The following is a 19,119-nucleotide window of genomic DNA, read 5'->3' on the forward strand; positions in this document are numbered from 1 at the left end:
TTAATTTTAAATTCACTTTCATTATAAAGCACTTTTTTTTTTCTTGTGTAATTTTTGGTAATTTGTTCTTTCAAGGAGTGTTCCAGTTCATCAAAGGTGTCAAACTTATTGGCATAACATTGTACATAATATTTTTTAAATATCCCTTTAATGTCTGGGGCTTCCCTGGTGGCGCAGTGGTTGAGAGTCCTCCTGCCAATGCAGGCGACACGGGTTCGTGCCCCAGTCCTGGAAGATCCCACATGCCGCGGAGCGGCTGGGCCTGTGAGCCATGGCCACTGAGCCTGCGCGTCCGGAGCCTGTGTTCCGCAACGGGAGAGGCCACGACAGTGAGAGGCCCACGTACCACAAAATAAATAAATAAATAAATAAATAAATAAATAAATAAATATCCCTTTAATGTCAATAGAGCTGTATGATGTTCCTTTCATTCCTATTATTGGTAATTTGTATTTTCTTTATTTCTTGATTATTCTAGCTAGAGGCTTATCAATTTCATTGATCTTTTCAAAGAAAATCTTTTCAAAGCTTTTAGTTTAATTTTCCCATTGTTACTCTTCTCTATTTCATTGGTTTTTGCTCTTTTTTTAAACCATTTTATTCCTTCTACTCACTTAGATTATAATTTGCTCTTCTTTTTCTATTTTCTTAATGTGGAAGCTTAGATCACTCATTTTAAACCTCTCTTCTTTTTCATAATAAGCTTTAAAGCTATGCATTTCCCTCCAAGCACTGCTTTAGCTGCATCATATAAATTTTTGATATGTTGTATCATTCATTTTAAAATATTTTCTAATTTTCCTTGTGATTTTTATTTGACCCATTAGTTATTTTAAAGTGTGTTAAATTTTCATGTATTTGGGTGTTTTCCAGGTACCTTTTTGTTATTGCTTTCTAATTTAATTCTGTAGTAGCCAGAGAACATATGCTTTATCATTTTAAATTTGAGTCTTGTTTTATGGCATAGCATTGCCGTGTCTTGGTGAATACTTCATGTACTGTTTTAAAGAATGCGTATTCTACCATTGTAGGATGTGGTGTTCTGTAAATGTCATTTAGGTCAAGTTGATTGATAAAGGGTACTTGAAGATTCACATGTTCTAAATCTTTGTTTTGTCTCTACCTTCTAGCAATTGCTAAGAGAGTAGTATTGAATCTCTAACTATAATTGTAGATTCCATTTCTGGCTTTGCTTCATATACTTTCAAGCTCTCTCATGAGGTACATGCACAATCAGGGTTTGTATCTTCTTAATGAATTGACTTCTTTTGTTGTTATGAAATTTCCCTCTTTATCTCTGTCCTCAAGCCTCTTTTCAGATGTTATTAAGGCCATACAGTTTTCTTGTAATTGCTGTTTGCCTGGTGTTTCTTTTTCTAGTATCTTACTTTTAGCCCATCAATGTCTTTACATTTAAAGTGCGTTTCTTATAGAAAGCATATGGTTGTTTATTTTATCTATGGTTTTATATTGAAAGGGGTTTTATATAGATAGCATATAATGAGTCTTGCTTTTTTATCCAGTCTGATAAAGCCTCTGACTTTTAGAGTGTTAAGACCGTTTTAATTTAATGTAGTTATTGGTATGGTTGGGCTTAAATCTACTATTTTGCTGTTTGTTTGGTCTCATCTATTTTGTTCTTTTTTTCTCTTTCCCTGCCATCTGTGGTATTTTTTTTTTTTTTTTTTTTTTTTTTTTTTTTGCGGTACATGGGCCTCTCACTGTTGTGGCCTCTCCCGTTGCGGGGCACAGGCTCTGAACGCGCAGGCTCAGCAGCCATGGCTCACGGGCCCAGCCGCTCTGCGGCATGTGGGATCTTCCCGGACTGGGGCACGAACCTGCGTCCCATGCATCGGCAGGCGGACTCTCAACGACTACGCCACCAGGGAAGCCCCTGTGGTATTATTTTTAGTATTCATTTTTTTCCTTTTATTAGCTCACAACTGTACATCTGTCTTCTCAGTGGCCACTCTAGGGTTTACATTATGCACATTTAACTTATCACAGTCTTCCTTCAAATCATATACCATTTCAGCTATAAGTAAGAGCCTTGCAACAATATATTTACTTCTATGGCCCCCCCCCTTTCTGCTGTGTCCCATTTTACTTTTGAAGATACACTTTTTTTACTTGCTCTATACAGTTACCTTTAAATGAAATTTTAAAATGAGAAAACCAGCATCTTTTATGTTCACTCACATACTTATTTTTTCTGTTACCAAACCGAACTTGGGTCCACTCACCCACCACACAGCAAAGCCAATCTACTGACACTGGTTTGTGGTGAAGGAAAGTTTGGTGCTTATTTGCAGGGCACCAAGCAAGGAGAACAGTGGCTTATGCTCAAAGACCCAAACAAGAGACAGATGGCTTTCAGGGAATGGTTTTAATTTAAAGGCAACGTTTGGGGTGAGGGCTGCAGGGTGCATGACCTTCTTCAGATTGGTTGGTGGTGAAGTAACAAGGTGATGTTTCCAGAATCTTAATCATCAACCTCCTGGTTCCAACCATTCTGGGGTCTGCATCCTTGTGTTCAGCATATAGCTACCATCCTCCACCTGGGTGAGGGTCACCATCCTGCAGAACTCAAAGATATGTGTCAGATTGTTATGTATATCCCTTGAGGAGGAACTAGGACTCTGTTTTTTTTTTTCTTTTTCCTTAAATTTATTTTTATATTTGGCTGCATTTGGGTCTTTGTTGCTGCATGCAGGCTTTCTCTAGTTGCAGTGAGTGGGGGCCACTCCTCACTGTGGTGCTCGGGTTTCTCATTGCGGTGGCTTCTCTTATTGCGGAGCATGGGCTCTAGGCGCACAGGCTTCAGTAGTTGTTGCACGTGGGCTCAGTAGTTGTGGCTCACGGGCTCTAAAGCGCAGGCTCAGTAGTTGTGGTGCATGGGCTTAGTTGCTCCACGGCGTGTGGGATCTTCCCGGACCAGGGCTCGAACCCATGTCCCCTGCATTGGCAGGCAGATTCTTAACCACTGCACCACCAGGGAAGTCCCAGGGCTCTGTTTATGCTGAATATTGTCATTACTTTTCTTGCTTAACTGCTTTTCCTTTGTTTTTACATTCCCCCACCTCCCTAACTAGTAAACGCTTGTGCCTGCTCTTTGGAACTTAAGGAAGTTCTGGGGAACGAAAGCCTTTTTCCTACAAACAAGACTTGGAGGGGCTTTTGTACCTGGAAGTCCCCGCAGGGTCCTGCCTGGTGTCATTTCTAGCCCTCTTCACTCCTTTGTCTGGATCTGAGTTTCCATTTGGTATCATTTCCTCTCAGCTTGAAGAACTTCCTTTAACATTTATTGTAGGTCAGGGAGCCACAAATTCTCTCAGGTTTTATTTGTCTGAACATATCTTTACTTCATCTTTATTTTTGGAGGACATTTTTATGAACTATAAAATTCTAGGTTTTTTTATTTCTCTCTCAGCTCTGTAAGGAAGCTGTTCCTTCTTTGTCTTCTGGCTCATGTGCCCACTGCCCTGGCACATCCCCGTTCATGGCCCCAGCATCCAAATCCCAGAATCAAGCTGCCCATCAGATGACCAGGGGCAGCACCTCGCCTCACAGATCCCCAGCACCCCTGGCACTTAAGGAGGCCAGAAGTGGAGCCCACAGCACAGGGGTGTGGTGACCCGAGTTGGGGCTGCCCGGCAGAGTACTTCGTGAACTGCGGAGTGACTTTGTGTGGCCAGCAAGCAGTGACCCTCTGTTGTTGCCTGAGTCTCTGCCTCAGGCTCACCTGCTCCAGAAAAGGGGTCTTTTGTAGGACACAGCCATTCCATGGCCCCAAGTCCTCCGGCCCTAAACGGCCTGAATATTCCTCAGCTCAGCACAGCCCAAAGGCCTCACGGCCCCCCACTACCTGTTCCATCAGTCCCTCCCCCTTCCAGCCAGGGTGGGCCTAGGACAAGGACACCAGAAAGTTGTCAGCCACAGTGACCTATTTAAGGGGAGCCCCGCCAGGCCAACGTGGAGCCAATCGGAAATGGGTCTCGGGTGGAAACTTGGCCCAAAGATGTTGGATCTCTGCAGACCGTCTGGTTGTAATTCAAGCCCGCCTGGCTGTGGGGTTTCAGACTGTGCAGGACTGTGTTCTGATGCCCTTGCAGACTGCGTGGTACCTTTGGGTGGGTCCAGGTTTCTCCCTCAGCCCCGTGGCCTAAGTGAGAAGCCCCTGGGCTCTGCAGTTGAGGGGAAGGTCTCAGCCAGGCTCTGGGGACCTTGCGTTGCCCGGGCTGTGAGGAGCCTCCCTGCAGGCTCAGGGAGCAGCTGCTGAGCAGGGGTCCCTAGGACTCAGGTAGAGAGCCCGCCGGCACAGCCCCAGGTGGGCAGGTGGCCCTCCTCTAGGGCTTTGCTCTGAGACAAGGTTCTTCCTTCCCTGCTCCCTCACCCTCTTCCCTTGTCTCTGCTGGATTTTCCCTCGCCTGGCCTCACAGTGGCTGTCACTTCCACCATCTCACCCTCCCCACAGTTCCCTGTGGCAGTATTTCCTGCTCCTAGTCACAAAGACTTGGCAGTTGGAAACAGCTCCCTTCTATTTTTAGGGACAATCACTTGCAGTTTCTTTGCAAACACCATCACACGTTGGAATTTCTAATTTCCATTTCTTTTAGAAAACAGAAAACCAATTTCTTGATTTACAGTAAGCAGTGTATCAGCCAAGAGCCTGAGAATGATGCTTGCTGGCCCGGAAGAAAATAGTTCTCCCCTGACAGAGGCTGGGCAAGCAGATGGTCAGAGCCAGGGGCCGTTGGGGAGGCGGGGGCCATGGCTTCATTCCTGCCCTCGGGAGCAAACGGCCAGCAAATCCCACCTCGTCTGTCTTTGGCCAAGCTCCTCGCAAGCAGGTTCCTCCCGAATGTGAATTTTTCTGGGGCCTCACTATTTTCAGATTGATTTTCCTCCTTAGCAATCACTGCTCAAGTAGCTTTTCCCCCTGAGCCAAGCCTTGGAAGCCACCTGCCCACAGTGGTGTCTGCACGGTCCTGCTGGTAGGGCCCCTCGGAGCTGTGAGGGGTGGCTGCCCTCCTTGTCCAGCAGGTGCGGGAACAGGGCTGGGGAGGCGATGGTGGACCTGGGCAGGGGCACAGCTGACTAATGGAGGAACAAGCCGTGCAGAGGGCAGGGGCACTGGTGACCGACGCTCTCGAACCTTTTCCACTTCAGGCCTTTCCTCAGCCCTGTTTCCTTCCCCCGCCTCTGGGTCTGAGCCTCGCTTCTGACTCCCAGATCTGGGCTCTGCCTGCCTGGCTGGGATGCAGTTACTCTCACAATTAGCATTCTGCTCCATCTCACGGTGGCAGGGCCTCCATGGATCCTGGCCTCTGGCCTGGCTCCCAGGGCTTCTTCATAAATGACCAGTTCTGCTGAATCATCACATCCGGGGTGGGGTTGGGGTAGCTTGCTTCGTCACAGGGTTGTTTCTTTCTCCTCCCCATCCCAGAGCACAACTAGCAGAGAAGCCCCCAGGCCCAGGGTCAAATGCACGTACGCATTAAATTCTGCATTAACCATAGCTGGTGGACCTTCTCCGCAGAGCAGTGTGTAGAGGCCCTTCCTTTCAGGAGCAAACACTGGGGCCCAGAGAAGGGAGAGACCTGCTCAAAATCACACAGTCTGTTGGTGGCCGAACCAACACTTAAGCTGAGGACCTGCCCACCCACCAGCCTCCCTAGCGACCTGGGAACATAGGAAACACAAAACAGAAGGCTAGACTGGGAATTGGAAAGCGTTGATGTCTTCCGGGTACAGGAATGCCTTCTTCGGCCGCACTGACCCTCATCCCCAGCCTTCCCCTGTCAGTTCTGGGTCGGGGCTCCCAAGGATGTGGGTCATGAAGAGGACTGTCCACTGCCCTCCGTGTCCTCCAGGAGGAATGTTCAGATGCCTGTGAACACAGGGCCTGTGCCAGGCTCCTAGCTGCATGGACAGTGACCCAGAACGAGGAGAGGAACAAAAGGGCCTTTGGAGGAGCCAGACGGCCTCCAAAAATGTCCCTACCTCCTGCCCCTTTCTCTCGGCCTCACTCTGAGCCGGGTCACTTTAAACACATTCTGCCAAGTGTACTCTTCTGGTGTTGCCATCAGAGACTGGCGGCCTTCCCTTCAGGTGACCCTTCAGGTGGCTGCCTCTGCCCACCTGGACCTCAGACTGGCAGGGAGCAGGCAGTCATGGTAACCTGGCTCCAGGTGTGCCTGGATCGCAGGGCACACGCCTTTCAAGTGACGAGAGTTCCCATCCACCCTCCTGGCCCCTGAGAGTTCCCTTGCTTGGGTGTTCTTGGTCGCCGGCAGTCATGGAATTGGAACAAGGGACAGTCCCCATTATGGGTAGCATGTGGGAGCGGGCGGGAAGAGATGCCACTGGCATCAGACAGGTTGATGAGGTTATCTTGAGGAGGATTGCTGGTGATTGTTTCTTTGCTACTTTATGCTTTTCTCTACAGGGCTTTTTGACTTTTCTACCTTCAGTGTGGCTCTTTTTTATAGCCAGGTAATAATGGCTGATGTTCGTGGCCTCACTGTGGCAGACACTGTGTTAAGCACATTACAGGCATTGACCCATTTTACAGATGAGGAACTGAAGGTAAAGAAGTTAAGTAGCTGCAAGGTCTCAGGGGTGATAAATAGCAAACTGGGACTTGCAGGTCTGCTTGACTCCTAAAGGGGAGAGCGTCTTACATGGGCATTTAAATGAAAGGGGTGGCTCTGTTCCCTTTCTGTTTAAGACACAACTTGGCCTGTCCACCCTGCATGGAGCAGACTATGAGATTCTACCACCCAGGCAGGGCCTGTGGGTCTCCTCCTCACCCTCCCCACAGAGCTTGGCCCAGGGCCAGGCCCCCACTCACCACCCACAGCAAGAAGCAGCGGGAGGGCACTCTGAGGTCTGCAGGGCGAGAAAGAGGAACTTTGCAGGGACTGGGCAGCCAAAGGGGGTGGGTCATACGGTGAGTGGGTTGTGATTGCTGCCTTCTCTCAAGAGCCAGGAGAAAACCCTGAACCCATCACCGCTCACCTGCACACTGCCCTGGGGTTCACAAAACGCTTCCCACCATCGTCCCTTGTGGCATCCGTTCATTCAACAGGTTTCTGTTTGGCACCTCCTGCATGCAGGCCCAGGAGGTGGAGATCAGCCAGGCAGATGCAGCCCCTGCCCCTCCAGGGCCCGTCGGGCTCCTAGGTGGCGGGACCCCTCTCCCAGCCCTGCCCCACCCCACCCCGCCTCCTCCCCGACCCAGTCACTCTCTGTCATTGACGCCTAGAGGTGGCCACACATGGAAAGCTTGTTAGCGTGATTACGTGGGCGTCCGATGATTTCCAAGGATAAGCAGCTGTGGCTGTCTTCGAGCCAGGAAAATGTAATCTGGCAGTTTCCAGCGAGTGGCTCAACTATGCTGGCGCCGCTGGGGGTGGATCAGTGGGTTCTCGTGTGGGTCGGCAGACCTCGCTTCAGTTCAGTCCCACTTGCTTTGGCTGTGAGACAGGTGTTTGTGCTGAGCAAGATTAAACACTCCCACAGGTGGGGCTCCTTGTTGTTCATTAAATGATCCTTCTCATTGGTCAGGGATCTCTGGACCCACAACGGGAAGCGGAGGGGGTGGGCGCCCTTCTCTGGTGGGGAGAAGTGTGAGGTGGGCTCAGTGGCCTCCGGGGAGCTGTGCTCACGGTTGGGCCAAGGGCAGTGCTTCCCCCTTGCCTACGAGGGCAGAAAGAAGCCGTTCCATGGTGTTCCCGCCACGGCCCCAGCAGCCAGTGCCATGGGGAGGCCACGGCTCGTAACCTGATGGGATCTGGGGCAGCTGCTAACAAGTAACGCCGTCGTGAAGAAACAGGACCAGAGGTGAGACAGCAACACCCAAACTGAAATTGTGTTCTGTGGACAAAGGCTGGATTTCAACATGGAAACAAGGGCGTTGTTTAATTTCCTAAGCTGGCAAGCCAAGAGAACTTTTTTCCTTTTCTTTGGTTACCCAGAAGGCAGTGTAGGGCCCCGGAGAGAGGGAGCCCCAGGAGCCAGATGCCTGGAGGCCACGTGAGCCCCTCGGCCTTGGTTCCTCAGTCTGCAGAGCTGGGAGGCAGCACCTGGAGGTGGGGTGCAGGGTGTGGAGGACAGATATGGAGCGCTGAGGAAACATGTGGCTGAAGCCTCGGATTATGAGGTGTTAAAGCTTGGTGAGGCCTTGCCAGCATCTAACCCAGCAGTTCTCACCCGGCTGCGGTGTGAAATCTCCTAGAGGAACTTTTAAAAAATACTGATGCCCTTCCCGCCACCAAGGCACCAGGTGGTCCCCCTGACCTGGAGGCTGGGCCTGCAGGGGGCTTTCTGTGAGCCAGGAGTGAGCAGACAGGTGGGATGGAGTTTAGAGGCTTGCAGTGGAGGCTGGGGGAGCATGGCAGCCCCCTGAGGAGGCTCACTGTTGTCTAGGTGAGGCGGGTGCCTCGGGGAGGATCCACCGTGCTGAGACGCAGGTGGGTTCCTGTCTCGACATCAGCAGGTCGGAGGAAGAGGAGCGTCCGTGCTCCAGCTGCCTCTCTCGTGCCCCTTAAACAAGGGCTCAGGTGAGAGCAGCGGCGCCTCGCCCCCAGTCAGCTGGTACCGGCAGGGGGTGGGCTGCAGCGTCTCCGCCCAAACCCAGCTGGCGTGGGGTCCAGCCCTCACGCACCTGCCTCAGGTTGGCTGAGGGGCAGCCCACCTCTGCACCTTGGGACCTTGGGGCAAGACTCAAACCAGGACGGGGCAGATGAGTGAGTCTGGAGGCGGGGGGATGCGTAGGACGCCAGCTCCCTGCAGTGCTGGATCTGGGACGGCACCCCATTCCTTTAGGAGACCCCGTGGAAACCCTGGTTAGGGTGGAAGCTCTGGGTGGGCTGGGCGCTCTGCGGGCTGGAGGGGGCTGTGGGTGGCAGGTTGGCTTCAGCATCTCAGAAGATGCCATAATTGGAGCCTGCGCCTCTATTTTTAGGCTCCATCTCTGCACCAGTGTTTATTTCCCTGGAGTTGGGCCCTGCTCCCAGAGCCGTCCATCATCCTGAGGATGCTGTGTGGCCCCAGGTCACAGCCCTCTGCTGAGGAGGAAGGCACCTGGTTCTGCGGGCGTCCTAGCCGTCGTTTGCATACACTTATTTTTCACCCATCATGTGGCTCGTGGCTCTGACCCTGCGCCCTAGCCCCTTCCAGTGAGAGGAAAGGGGGTTTGTTTCTTTGCTCTCTGAGGTTTTCGCCCAGCCTTCCGCTGCTTTCTGGCCTCTACAGCCAGCCCAGGGGTCCCTGGGGGTGTTTTTCCCTGAGAAGATCAGAGATTCAGTCACCACAGATACTGGCCTACAGATTCGTGTTTGTGGGATGAGGTTCCTGCCTCTGCATCCCCTGTGGACTGGAAGCAAAGCCCGACTTTTGTGTCAGCCCAGGGCACCCATCCCTGGGGCCCCACCTCAGCCTTGTTGATAGCTGTCCAGGTTGGTGTGCCACCCCTGCACCCCTCTCCAGTGGAAGCTGCTGGAGAGCCTGAATGTGGTCTCACCCGGTTCCTGGTGCCCTCAAAACACCCCATGCTGATCGCCAGAGAGAGAGGAGAGGCGATGGGCCACAGAGGGCCCACAAAGGTCATATGATGCCGGTGCTCTGGCTTGTGTTTTCCATCTGCCTACCAGGGTTTCACGATTTATTATTTATTATTATCTGATTTTTCCATCAGATTAGATTCCTCCATGCCTTCCGGTATCCTCAAGGCCAAGCTTCTCAGAGCTTTCAGTCACCTGCCTCCTTGGCTGGGAAGGACGTCATTCATCCTATTTTTGGAAGTTTTTTTTTTAAATCACTGGTTCCTTTTTCTGCAGAACCCCCTGCAGGACTAGTGTCCCACAGAATGTACTTTGGGAAAGACAGATCTGCTTTCCTTCTGGATTTCCCAGTCAGGAAGGACTGGCAGTACCTTGGTGGGGGGGCACTCCCGTTCCCAGGGGCCCCCAGTGGCTCCCTGTCTCGTCTGACCTGGTTCCCGTGCTTCACTCTCCAGCGCTGAGGCCTCCGACCTGCCTCAGGGACTGCACTTCAGGGGTGCTCCTCCTCAGGGCTCTGGCCCCGTGCTCCTGGACCTCATCCCCCTGGAGCAGCACCTCCTCCTGTGTCACCCCTTGCAGGGTGTGCCTGTAAGGCAGTCACCTCCTCCCAAGGCCTCTTGGGACCCCACCCCGGGGCTCCAGTCTGAGCCCTTCTCTGTCAAGACTAGGAGACCTCTCAGCCTCCCTCTCCCCATTGCCTGAGTGGGGCCCTCCTCCAGGGCAAAGGACCACAGGAGCAGCGTCACCCCAGGCAGGGCTCACCTCCCCACTCGCCCAGTCCAGGCCAGGTGGTCACTGGCCAGTACAGGCTTCATCTCGGGCTGGGTGGAGTGAGCTGCTGCAGTCTCTCAGCCTCAGGGCCATGGGAGTGGCAGGGGCCATCAGACTCTTTGTAAAGACCACTCTGCCAATCCCAGCTCCACCACTCAGGAGCCTTGGGTCTTGGGCACAGTCCATAACTCTCCACGCCACCCATTCCTCTCCTGGGTGTGGTTCATGCAGCAAACTGTGTCATAACATGGCGAAGTCATGACCCAAGGAAGCACAGGATAGGCTGTCACTGAGCAACAGGGCTGTAGGGTCTCAGAGCCACCAAAGTCACTTGACCTCGTGGACCTGCCTCAAGGCCTGTTTCTGTTGTCAGCATCCAGCTGATTGGATTCTGCAATTGAATTTGGGCAGCTTAACAAACCTCCCGAAATCTAAATAACAGTCAGCAAACCTGCTGTAATTGAATTTTTGAGATGCTAACACTGCAAATTGGAAGTGGCTGTTTTCTGCCGAGAGTGCAGGGCCCCACGGTTCTCACTTGAAACCAACGCCCGCTGGCTGTGCTTGTCTTCTCAGAGGCCCTGCGGTGGGGGTCTCTGCACAGCCAGACTGCAGGAAAGCGGGAGGCACTCCCTGCTCAAAGTTCTTAGTGTTCAGGCGAGATGAAAGCCCCCCATGGGGTCCTGGGGGCCCCAGGGAGGTGTGGCCACTCAGGGTCCCAGACCATGGCTGGAAGGCTGCAGGGCTCGGGGGTTAGGCCTTGTCCCCTCCCTGTCCTGCGGAGAGGGAGGGGAGCAGCGCCTGTCCCCATTAATCCATTTACCATGCTGCTGGGTCAGGGAGCACTGCTGGGTCAGGGCATGATGTCAGCATCGTCAGCTGCCGTTCTAAGTTGGGTCTCAGGCTACGGGCACAGCGGGGCCCACGCTGCACTGATGCAGGCTCCCTGCCATGGTGGAGCAGGGAGCAGGGATCCTTCCCCACCCTCCCTGTGCCCTCTCTTCTGTGGAGTGGCAGGGGGCTGGGACGGGGCCAGCCTGGGGTGAGCAGGCACTCAGCATGTGTCCTGTCCCCCCGCCCCTTCCCCACACCAGCTAGTGGCACTCCTTGGCTGTCTGCTGGCCTCCACCTGCCTTGCGCCACCCACCCATGGATGGCTGTGGGTCCCCTTTTGTGGCTGCCTCCTCCCGTGACTCCTGGCCAATGGGACAAGGCTTCTCTCTTATTCCCCTGACCCCCTCTGGGCCCTGCCCGGTCAGTGGCCTAGTGCCTGGCTAGCAAGTTTTGTACCTTGTCATCCAAGAAGCCATCACCTTCTTTTTACATTTTTGAATGTTACTCCCATCAGCCAGAGGCAGGTCCAGGGGCAAGTGCTGGGGAGCCCGAGGGCTCAGGGCAGTGCTCAGGTGAAACGATGGGTACTGGGCCTTGGGGAGCAGCCATCTTTTTTTAAAAAATAAATTTATTTTATTTATTTATTATTTTTGGTGGTGTTGGGTCTTCGTTGCTGCGTGTGAGTGGGGGCTACTACTCATTGTGGTGCGCGGGCTTCTCATTGCAGTGGTTTCTCTTGTTGCGGAGCACAGGCTCTAGGTGCGCGGGCTTCAGTAGTTGTGGCGTGTGGGCTTAGTTACTCTGCGGCATGTGGGATCTTCCTGGATCAGGGCTCGAACCCGTGTCCCCTGCATTGGCAGGCGGATTCTTAACCACTGGGCCACCAGGGAAGCCCCGGGAGCAGCCATCTGCAGACGGAGGAGAGGAGGAAAGAAATTTGGAGAGTGGCAAGGAGGTGGGAAAGCCACGGGGTCTCCCTGGCACTAGATGGGCTGAAGAGCCAAGAGGAAGCAAGGGCATGGAGCACAGGCAGAGCATGGCCTGGCTGGGCGAGGGCGGGGGTCCCTGGCTTCCTGGCACCTAGAGGTGGATGAGCCATCTGAATGTCCCTCCTTGTTCAGAACCCTGCTGGTGTCCCTGAACTTGTCTCCTCACCTCCATAGGCCTGTCCCCTTCCGCTGCAGTCCTGTCCCTCTGCCAGGACCCATCTAAGCACCACCTCCCCCCAAACCTTGTCCTGCCCAGCGCTGGGTGGAGGTGCAGAGGGAGGTGTGAGTGCTGGGCTTCCCCAGCCTTCACCTCACCTGTCCTGAGGCCCCTCCTCAGCCAGTGCTGCTGTCACTCATCTCCAGCCACAGTGTGTGAGGGGAGGGGGGCCCTGGTCATCCTGTGCCTTGACCCCGAGGAGCTTGTGGGCAGGCGAGGGCAAAGCCAGATTCCCCAGAGAAACAAGCAAGAGACAATGCAAAATGGGGCAGCCACAGGGCCCCTGGCTCCCATGTCCCCACCATGTCACCTCCCCCACCTTCCAGACCAATCTGTGCAGCCTTTTGGTTACTTGGTTTCAAAAAGCTGCCTCCCCACCCAGAAACTTGATCCATTTTCCTCAAAGATGGGGGGAAAAAAGCTCCACTTCTAAAAATAGCCCACCTGGCTCTGCTCTGCTGGCTGTTTCCATGGCAACCCACTCCTTCCCAGGAGTTCCAGGTGAAAGAGGGTCCCAGCCCTGGTGCAGGTGCCCAGTGGCTCCTCAGCTGCAGCCGGCTACTGAAGGGTTCAAGGAGACCCCCAAGCGGGGGTGGGGGCACAGCAGAAACACCGGGGCTCCCTCTGGCTCCAAGCCTCTATGATTTGAAGTAAACTCAAGACTGGTTATGTGCAAAAAGTGAGCTGTGCTGATGAGGGTGACAGGGATATTGGTGGGTGGGGGGCCAGGAAGTCCCAGCTCTGCCCTGGCTGCACACTGGGGACTTAAATCCTTTTCCAGAGGAGGTATGAATATCCCCAGAGTATGGACAAGCACCCTTAGCCAAGGCCACGTGGGGTTGAAGCAGGACTGCCTGGCCCAGAACCGGGCTCCTCCGCTGTCCCAGGCCACCTCCCTGAGCAGTCAGGGAGGCATGTGTGCCAGGCTTGAGGGGAGAACAGAGAGACCTGTGAGGTCTCTGTGCCCAGGTGGGAGTCTCAGTGCTTATCTAGGGAGCATCCAGGGACCACCCCTCAGGGCAGTAAGTCAGAGTACTGATCAGCTTCTGGTGTTGCTGGCAGTCCTTGGCTTGCAGATGCTTCACTCCAGTCTCTGTGTCATCACGAGTGTTTCTGTGTCTTTGCTTCTCTTCCTGTAAGGAGGTCAGTCATATTAGATTAAGGACCCGCCCTATTCCAATATGACTCATCTTAACTAATTATACCTGCATCAGCCCAAATAAGGTCACATTCTGAAGTTCCAGGAAGGGCATGATTTTGGGGGGACACTAGCCAACCCAGGATAAGGGTTGGAAACTCATGCACTTGGGAAGCTTGCCATGGATGGGAGGCCACTGCCGTACTCTGCTGGCCTGGCCGGGATGGACAGAGAAGTTGTGACTGCTGCCTTGTAAACACGTTGGTAACCCGAGTTTTATGGATTTATTCTCATCTAACAAAAAGGAGAATTCATTCTTGCATTTAGCTGGTGAAAATCAGTGGGTATTTCAGGAGTCGGTGCTTTTCTAGAAATGGTCGTGTCTGAGAACAGGCTTGAGCCCTTTATTCCACGGTCATTTGCTGCATGTGATCCCGCCATCCCCAGAGCTGCCTGCACCTTACCTTGAACCCCGCCCCTGGCTTGGAGACTGGGTTGATTGTTCTTTACATGTTCCACAGTCTGGAGCTGCTGTTTGCTTTTGTCACTTTAGCCAGGGAGGCTCGGGGTGCCACTGGCTGAGGAATGTCAGGCCTGAGTTCCCCAGGAAGTCTTTCTCATTAGAAGGTGCAGGCTCGTTGGTGCAGAGTTGCCTGGGGAAGAAGAGCAGAGTCACCTTCCCCATCTGCCAGGCCCGCTTCCTGGTCTCAGAAGCCACAGTCTTTGCAGCTGGTGGAGCAACTCACTGGGCTCCTGCTGAGTCGCTTTTCTGTGAAGGTTTGATCTGAACGTTAGAAGCACACCCAGAGCAGCAGCGCAAGACAGGCAGGCAGAGCAAGGCCTGGGGAAGCAGGGGTTCAGCACGATGGCCCTGGCAGCTGGGGCCGGGAGGATGGGAGGGCAGAAGCCCCTGCCGCCTGCCCCCTGCCTGGGCCTCCCCTTTGCCCCCTCCAGCTCTCCAGTCCTTCTTCCAGTTTGGCTCCCTGGGGTCACTGTCCTTGGAGGCTGGCCATGCAGGGATGTGGGCTTCTGTTCTCTGGCTGCTGGTGGTCTTGGCCAGATGCTTCCTGCCCTGAACCTCAGCCCTCCCGCTGAGATGAGGGTGTGGGTGGCAGGGTCTGCAGTCCCGCCACCACCCCCAGTACAGACATTCTGGCTCTGTCCTCTTCCTGGTGAGGCTAACAGTCTCGGGAGGGGTGGGGGAGGAGGGTGAGATGATGTAGGCTAGCAGGGAGAGGGCAGGGTGAGATGCCCCTGTTAGTGACCCCCTCAGTGTGGCCTGTGCTGAGAGACCAGGGGAGGGACCCCAGCCCCACCACTTACTCTCTGTAGGACCCGTCCTGCTCTGATCCTCTGCTTTCTCACCTGTAAAATGAGGGTGCTAAGGGTGCAAAGATTAAGTGAGTTATTTGTCCAGTGCTTTAAGAAGTGCCGGCACCTTGTGTATGCCCTGGCCACTACTGCCACTGTCCATTGCTGCCACCGTCCATTGCTGTGGCTGTTTGCTGCCGGATGCCGCCTTCCCACCCAGCCCTTCACGGCTGAGCAGTAGGAAGCTGCCTCTTCCAGAGCTTGCTTCCCAAGCTGCTGAGACTGGGCTGGGTCTGAGTGCAACTCACGCAGCATTTCCTGGGGCTCACCAGCTGGTGCAGAGCCAGCCAGAGGCCAGCATGAGTGGAGCAAGGCAACTGACCGCAGGGAGCTCGGTGGGGGTGGGTGAGGGGCCCTGCAGGCCAGCGTGTCCCGGGGAGAGCGGGAGAGACGGGCCTTGTGCTCAGGGGTTGAGATTCGGCGTGGAGGATGGCAAACGATCTTCACCAGGCAGAGGGCAGGTGCCATGTGCACTTTGGGCTCCCCTAACCGGCCCCTTGCTCACACCTACTGCCCGGTGAAGGGGATCTCCTGTCCAGTCCTGCCTCCTCCACCCTCGGCCCTGTGCTGGCACCTCCCCACTGCGCAGGGACCGCAGGCTCCTCATGTCAGCGGCTGGGGCAGACGTGTGAGCGCCCCCGCCTGGGGAGGTGCCCCGGAGCTCAAGCCTCTGCTCTCCGACCACCTGATTTTTCCTACACCAGGGGCAGCCTGGAAGCTCCTCCGCATAGCTGCTCTGTGCTGAGTTCTGGCCTTCACATGAGCTTTGAGGCAGGCCAGGGCTCCACCGTGGGTGGATGTGTGGCTTCGATGTGGTCCTAGATTCCAGTTGCTACTATTCTTGTATTTATATAGTTGCAGAATTCCTGTAGGATTTTTAAGTCCATGGATAGTTCAGTGTCTGCTGTGTTATTGAGATGTGGATTGTTACTTTGTTCCTCTCAGATGCTCACTGTGCCTGAGTTTTATTCCCAGTGGGAGTGGGGACAGTGAAGATGTGTGGGGTCAGAAAAGCCTGAGAACCCCCAAGGCCACAAGCTTGAGAACCACAGCCTAAGCGACTTTGCACGTATGAGTGTTTTCCTTCCTTGGACGACATGCACCACCAGCAGAGCTCCCGTCCGGGGGGCAGGTGGGGGTGTGGGGGGGGGCAGTGGAAGCCGAGGAGCCCTTTTCATGGCTCTAGATGGGTAACTGCCAGTTCATCCTTCAGAAAGCACAAGATGAGTTAATGCCATCTATTCTTTTTGCTACTTTGAGGAACGTCACATTGAGTGGTTTCATTTGCATCTCTGATGTTGAGCTTCATCTGTGTGTCCCACATGGATTTACTCCTTGCAAAGACCCCTGACCCTGAACTGAGACCTGGGACTCAGCCTGGCCACAGTTCACCATTTGGGGGCCAGGGTCCCCTTCATTGTTCAGCTTTGCCCTTCAGTCTGTCACCAGCCTCCTCTCATCCATGGACCTCTGCTCAAATGCCCACATACTCCGTTTTGCCAAGGGATGAAGGCCCAGGCTCCTTAGCTGTGCCCTCTCCAGCTAGCTCCTCTGTGCTACTACTCACATCCTTCTCCAGACCCTGCCCTTCTGTGTGTGACCTGCCGCTTCCATGCAGGCCTCCTGGGATGCACCCAAGATCATTCATCCAGTCACTCCTCCTCTCGCCCCTCCCCCCCATTCTGATCTCACTGTCCCTCTGAGAGGTACTTTGCCTGCGCATCCCCATAGAACAGACTTTGCTGGTCAGGTGTCTTCCCATCCCTCCCCTAGCAACACAGCCAGCAACTTGGGAGCAGAACAAGCACTTTCCTGTGTCCCTGGCAGCTGGACCTGAACTTGGACCCTAAGAGCTGCTTGCTAAGGTGCGATTACCCACCCTCTGCCCGTCCCGCAGGAAGATGCTCCGAGTTAGGTTGGTCAGTTCTTTCTCAGAGCACAGGGGATCACTTTCAGGCTGACCCACAGTCAGCATGCCCCCGTGTGCCCCTCCCAGTGCCCAGCAGCAGCTGTGCTGACTGGTTGGTGGCCATTCTGGTTGTTTGACACGTTGAACCTGGAAAGTGAGAGGAGGTTGCGTTGTAACTAAGAGCCTAGGCTCTGAAGCCGGACAGGCCTGGAGGCTCCAGAATTTCCCCGCCTGTGGCCCTGGGCAATTTCAAAGCACCTGTCTGCCCCCTCAAACCTACCTCACTGGGTCATCAACGTGCATTAACCAAGGCAGCGCCCTGCCCAGTGCCTGGCACCCAGGAAGGCAAGATACGCGTCAGCCATTGGAGCCTTTCTCAGGTGATCCAGAGAGAGGAAACAATTCCGTGCAGATCCCCCTGGGTTCAGATCCAGCACTGCCCCCTTGATAACAGGCCCTAAACCGGTGGCTTGGTGTCTCAGAAGCTGCGTTTTCACGCCTGCACTGCTGGTCACTGAGGTTCGGCGTTCACACTGGTCAAGCGAGTGGCCCAGGGCCTGGCCCGGCACGTGTGGTCTCCAGACACTGGGTCATTTCGGGGCTGCAGTTGGGCTGGATGGGGTGGGCAAGCCCTGCCCCCAGCCTGGATGCTGCCCACTGCCACCTCCTCGCTCCAGGCACCCCTCCGAGGCTGGCCAGGCCCTGCCTCCAGCTCAGGGCGTGTGCGGAGCAGTGTCTCAGCTGTGGCCACCCCCATGCACCCTGTCTGCCATGGGAGGAAATCTGTTCTCTCACAATGCGTCCTTTTTTCAAAAATTTCTATCTTGGGTTACAGATTTCCTTCACCAAAAAAAAAAAAAGTTGTTAATTATTTCTAAATCAAGGCATCTCAGACACCGCTCAGCAATTACAGCCTCTGGTACTCACAGGCCAGTGTCGAAGTAGCAGCAGGGCCCAGGCCAGCTCCCCACACCACCCCACTCGCCGCAGAGCACCCCGGAGGCTCCCATAGCCCCACGCCCCTTTGGACACAAGCTGGGCTGGCAGTGGGCCAGGCTCCAAGGTACCTCAGACTCCCAGGAAGGGGTGCCGAGGGCACCTGGGGTCGAGTAAGCAGGGAGGGGGTGGGGCGTGAGCACCTGCCTGGCTCCTCATGGAGGCCCCCAGGCGTGAAGAGGGTGGCTCTGGAGGCAGACACACTAGCCAGGGGGCCTGGGCCAGGGCTTCACCTACCTGAGCTTCATCACCTGTCTGTCCCCTGGGAGTGGTACAGTCCCTACCCTGACAAGGCCATTGAGAGGCCACAGCCAGTGTCTCCACACAAGAGACGCCCATAGGTGAGCATGGCCTTGCTCCTCAGGAGAGACCTGCGGGAGGGGGTCACCGGTCGCAGCGGGGAGGGAGCTGTGACTGTGGCCTGGGGGGTCTTCAGGCCGGCTCTGAAGATGGGGCGGCATTGGGCTGGGCAGGGGTGAGACCTCTGAGGAGCTGGGGGTGGTGAGGAGGTTCCAGGCAGTGGGAACACAGTGGGGTTACAGTGGGGACACAGAGGGAAAGGCCCAAAGCATGAGCACTCATTGTTTGCAGGGACCGGGGGTGGGCGGACAGCGGAGAGCAAGGTCAGGTTGGCGGGGGAGGCATGGGTCAGCCCGGGCTGGGCCTGTGACGTGGCGACAGTGCCCGGGCTTCATTCAGGGTCTGCGGGGTCTGGGATGGGAGCCGCTTCCACACAGCCATCTCCACCTCTTCACTCGGACAGCCCACCCCTGCCTGCACATCAGCTTGGGGGGTGCTGGTGCCCCCTGCAAAGCACAGCCCAGGCCCTGTCATTCAAGCTGGTCCCCTCTTCCATCCCCCGCACTGACTCCAGAGGGGCTGTGCAGACACCTCGCCCTGGCCAGGAGCCGGCACCTCCCGGGCCTCTGGGTGTGTGTTGCTCCGTAAGAACCATGGCGACCCCGCGTGTCTCCACAGATGACTCTGGGGACGACGAGGACGAGACTGCCTCCCCAGCTGATAAGAGCGAGCTACACGACACCATCAAGAAGCTCTCCCTGAAGCTGGACGACCTCAGCACATGCAATGAGCTCGTGGCCAAGCACGGCGTGGCACTGCAGCGCTCCCTGAGCGAGCTGGACGGCCTCAGGATCCCCTGTGAGAGTGGCGAGAAGCTGAAGGCGGTCAGCGAGCGGGCCACCCTTTTCCGCATCACTTCAAATGCTATGATCAATGTGAGTGCCGCCGGCCCGGCCCAGGGCCCCAAGGGGGAGGTGGCTCCCCAGTCCCCCAGTGGGTGGCCAGGGTGAGGGACAGGCCAGGGCTCC

The 19,119-nt window shown here is 54.9% G+C and overlaps 1 protein-coding gene across 1 annotated transcript in view; it reads left to right on the top strand.

Moving 5' to 3' along the window:
• The window catches only part of OSBP2 (oxysterol binding protein 2), a 145,526-nt gene that overhangs the window by 95,225 nt on the left and 31,182 nt on the right, over window positions 1-19,119 (top strand). Inside the window, exon 3 of the mRNA XM_082667206.1 lies at window positions 18,770-19,026. Coding sequence (XP_082523332.1) covers window positions 18,770-19,026 — 257 coding nt within the window. The remainder of the gene's footprint in view (window positions 1-18,769; window positions 19,027-19,119) is intronic.

The sequence above is a fragment of the Grampus griseus genome (genome assembly GCF_964374135.1).
Source record: "Grampus griseus genome assembly, chromosome: 12".
NCBI classification, from domain to species: Eukaryota; Metazoa; Chordata; class Mammalia; order Artiodactyla; family Delphinidae; genus Grampus; species Grampus griseus.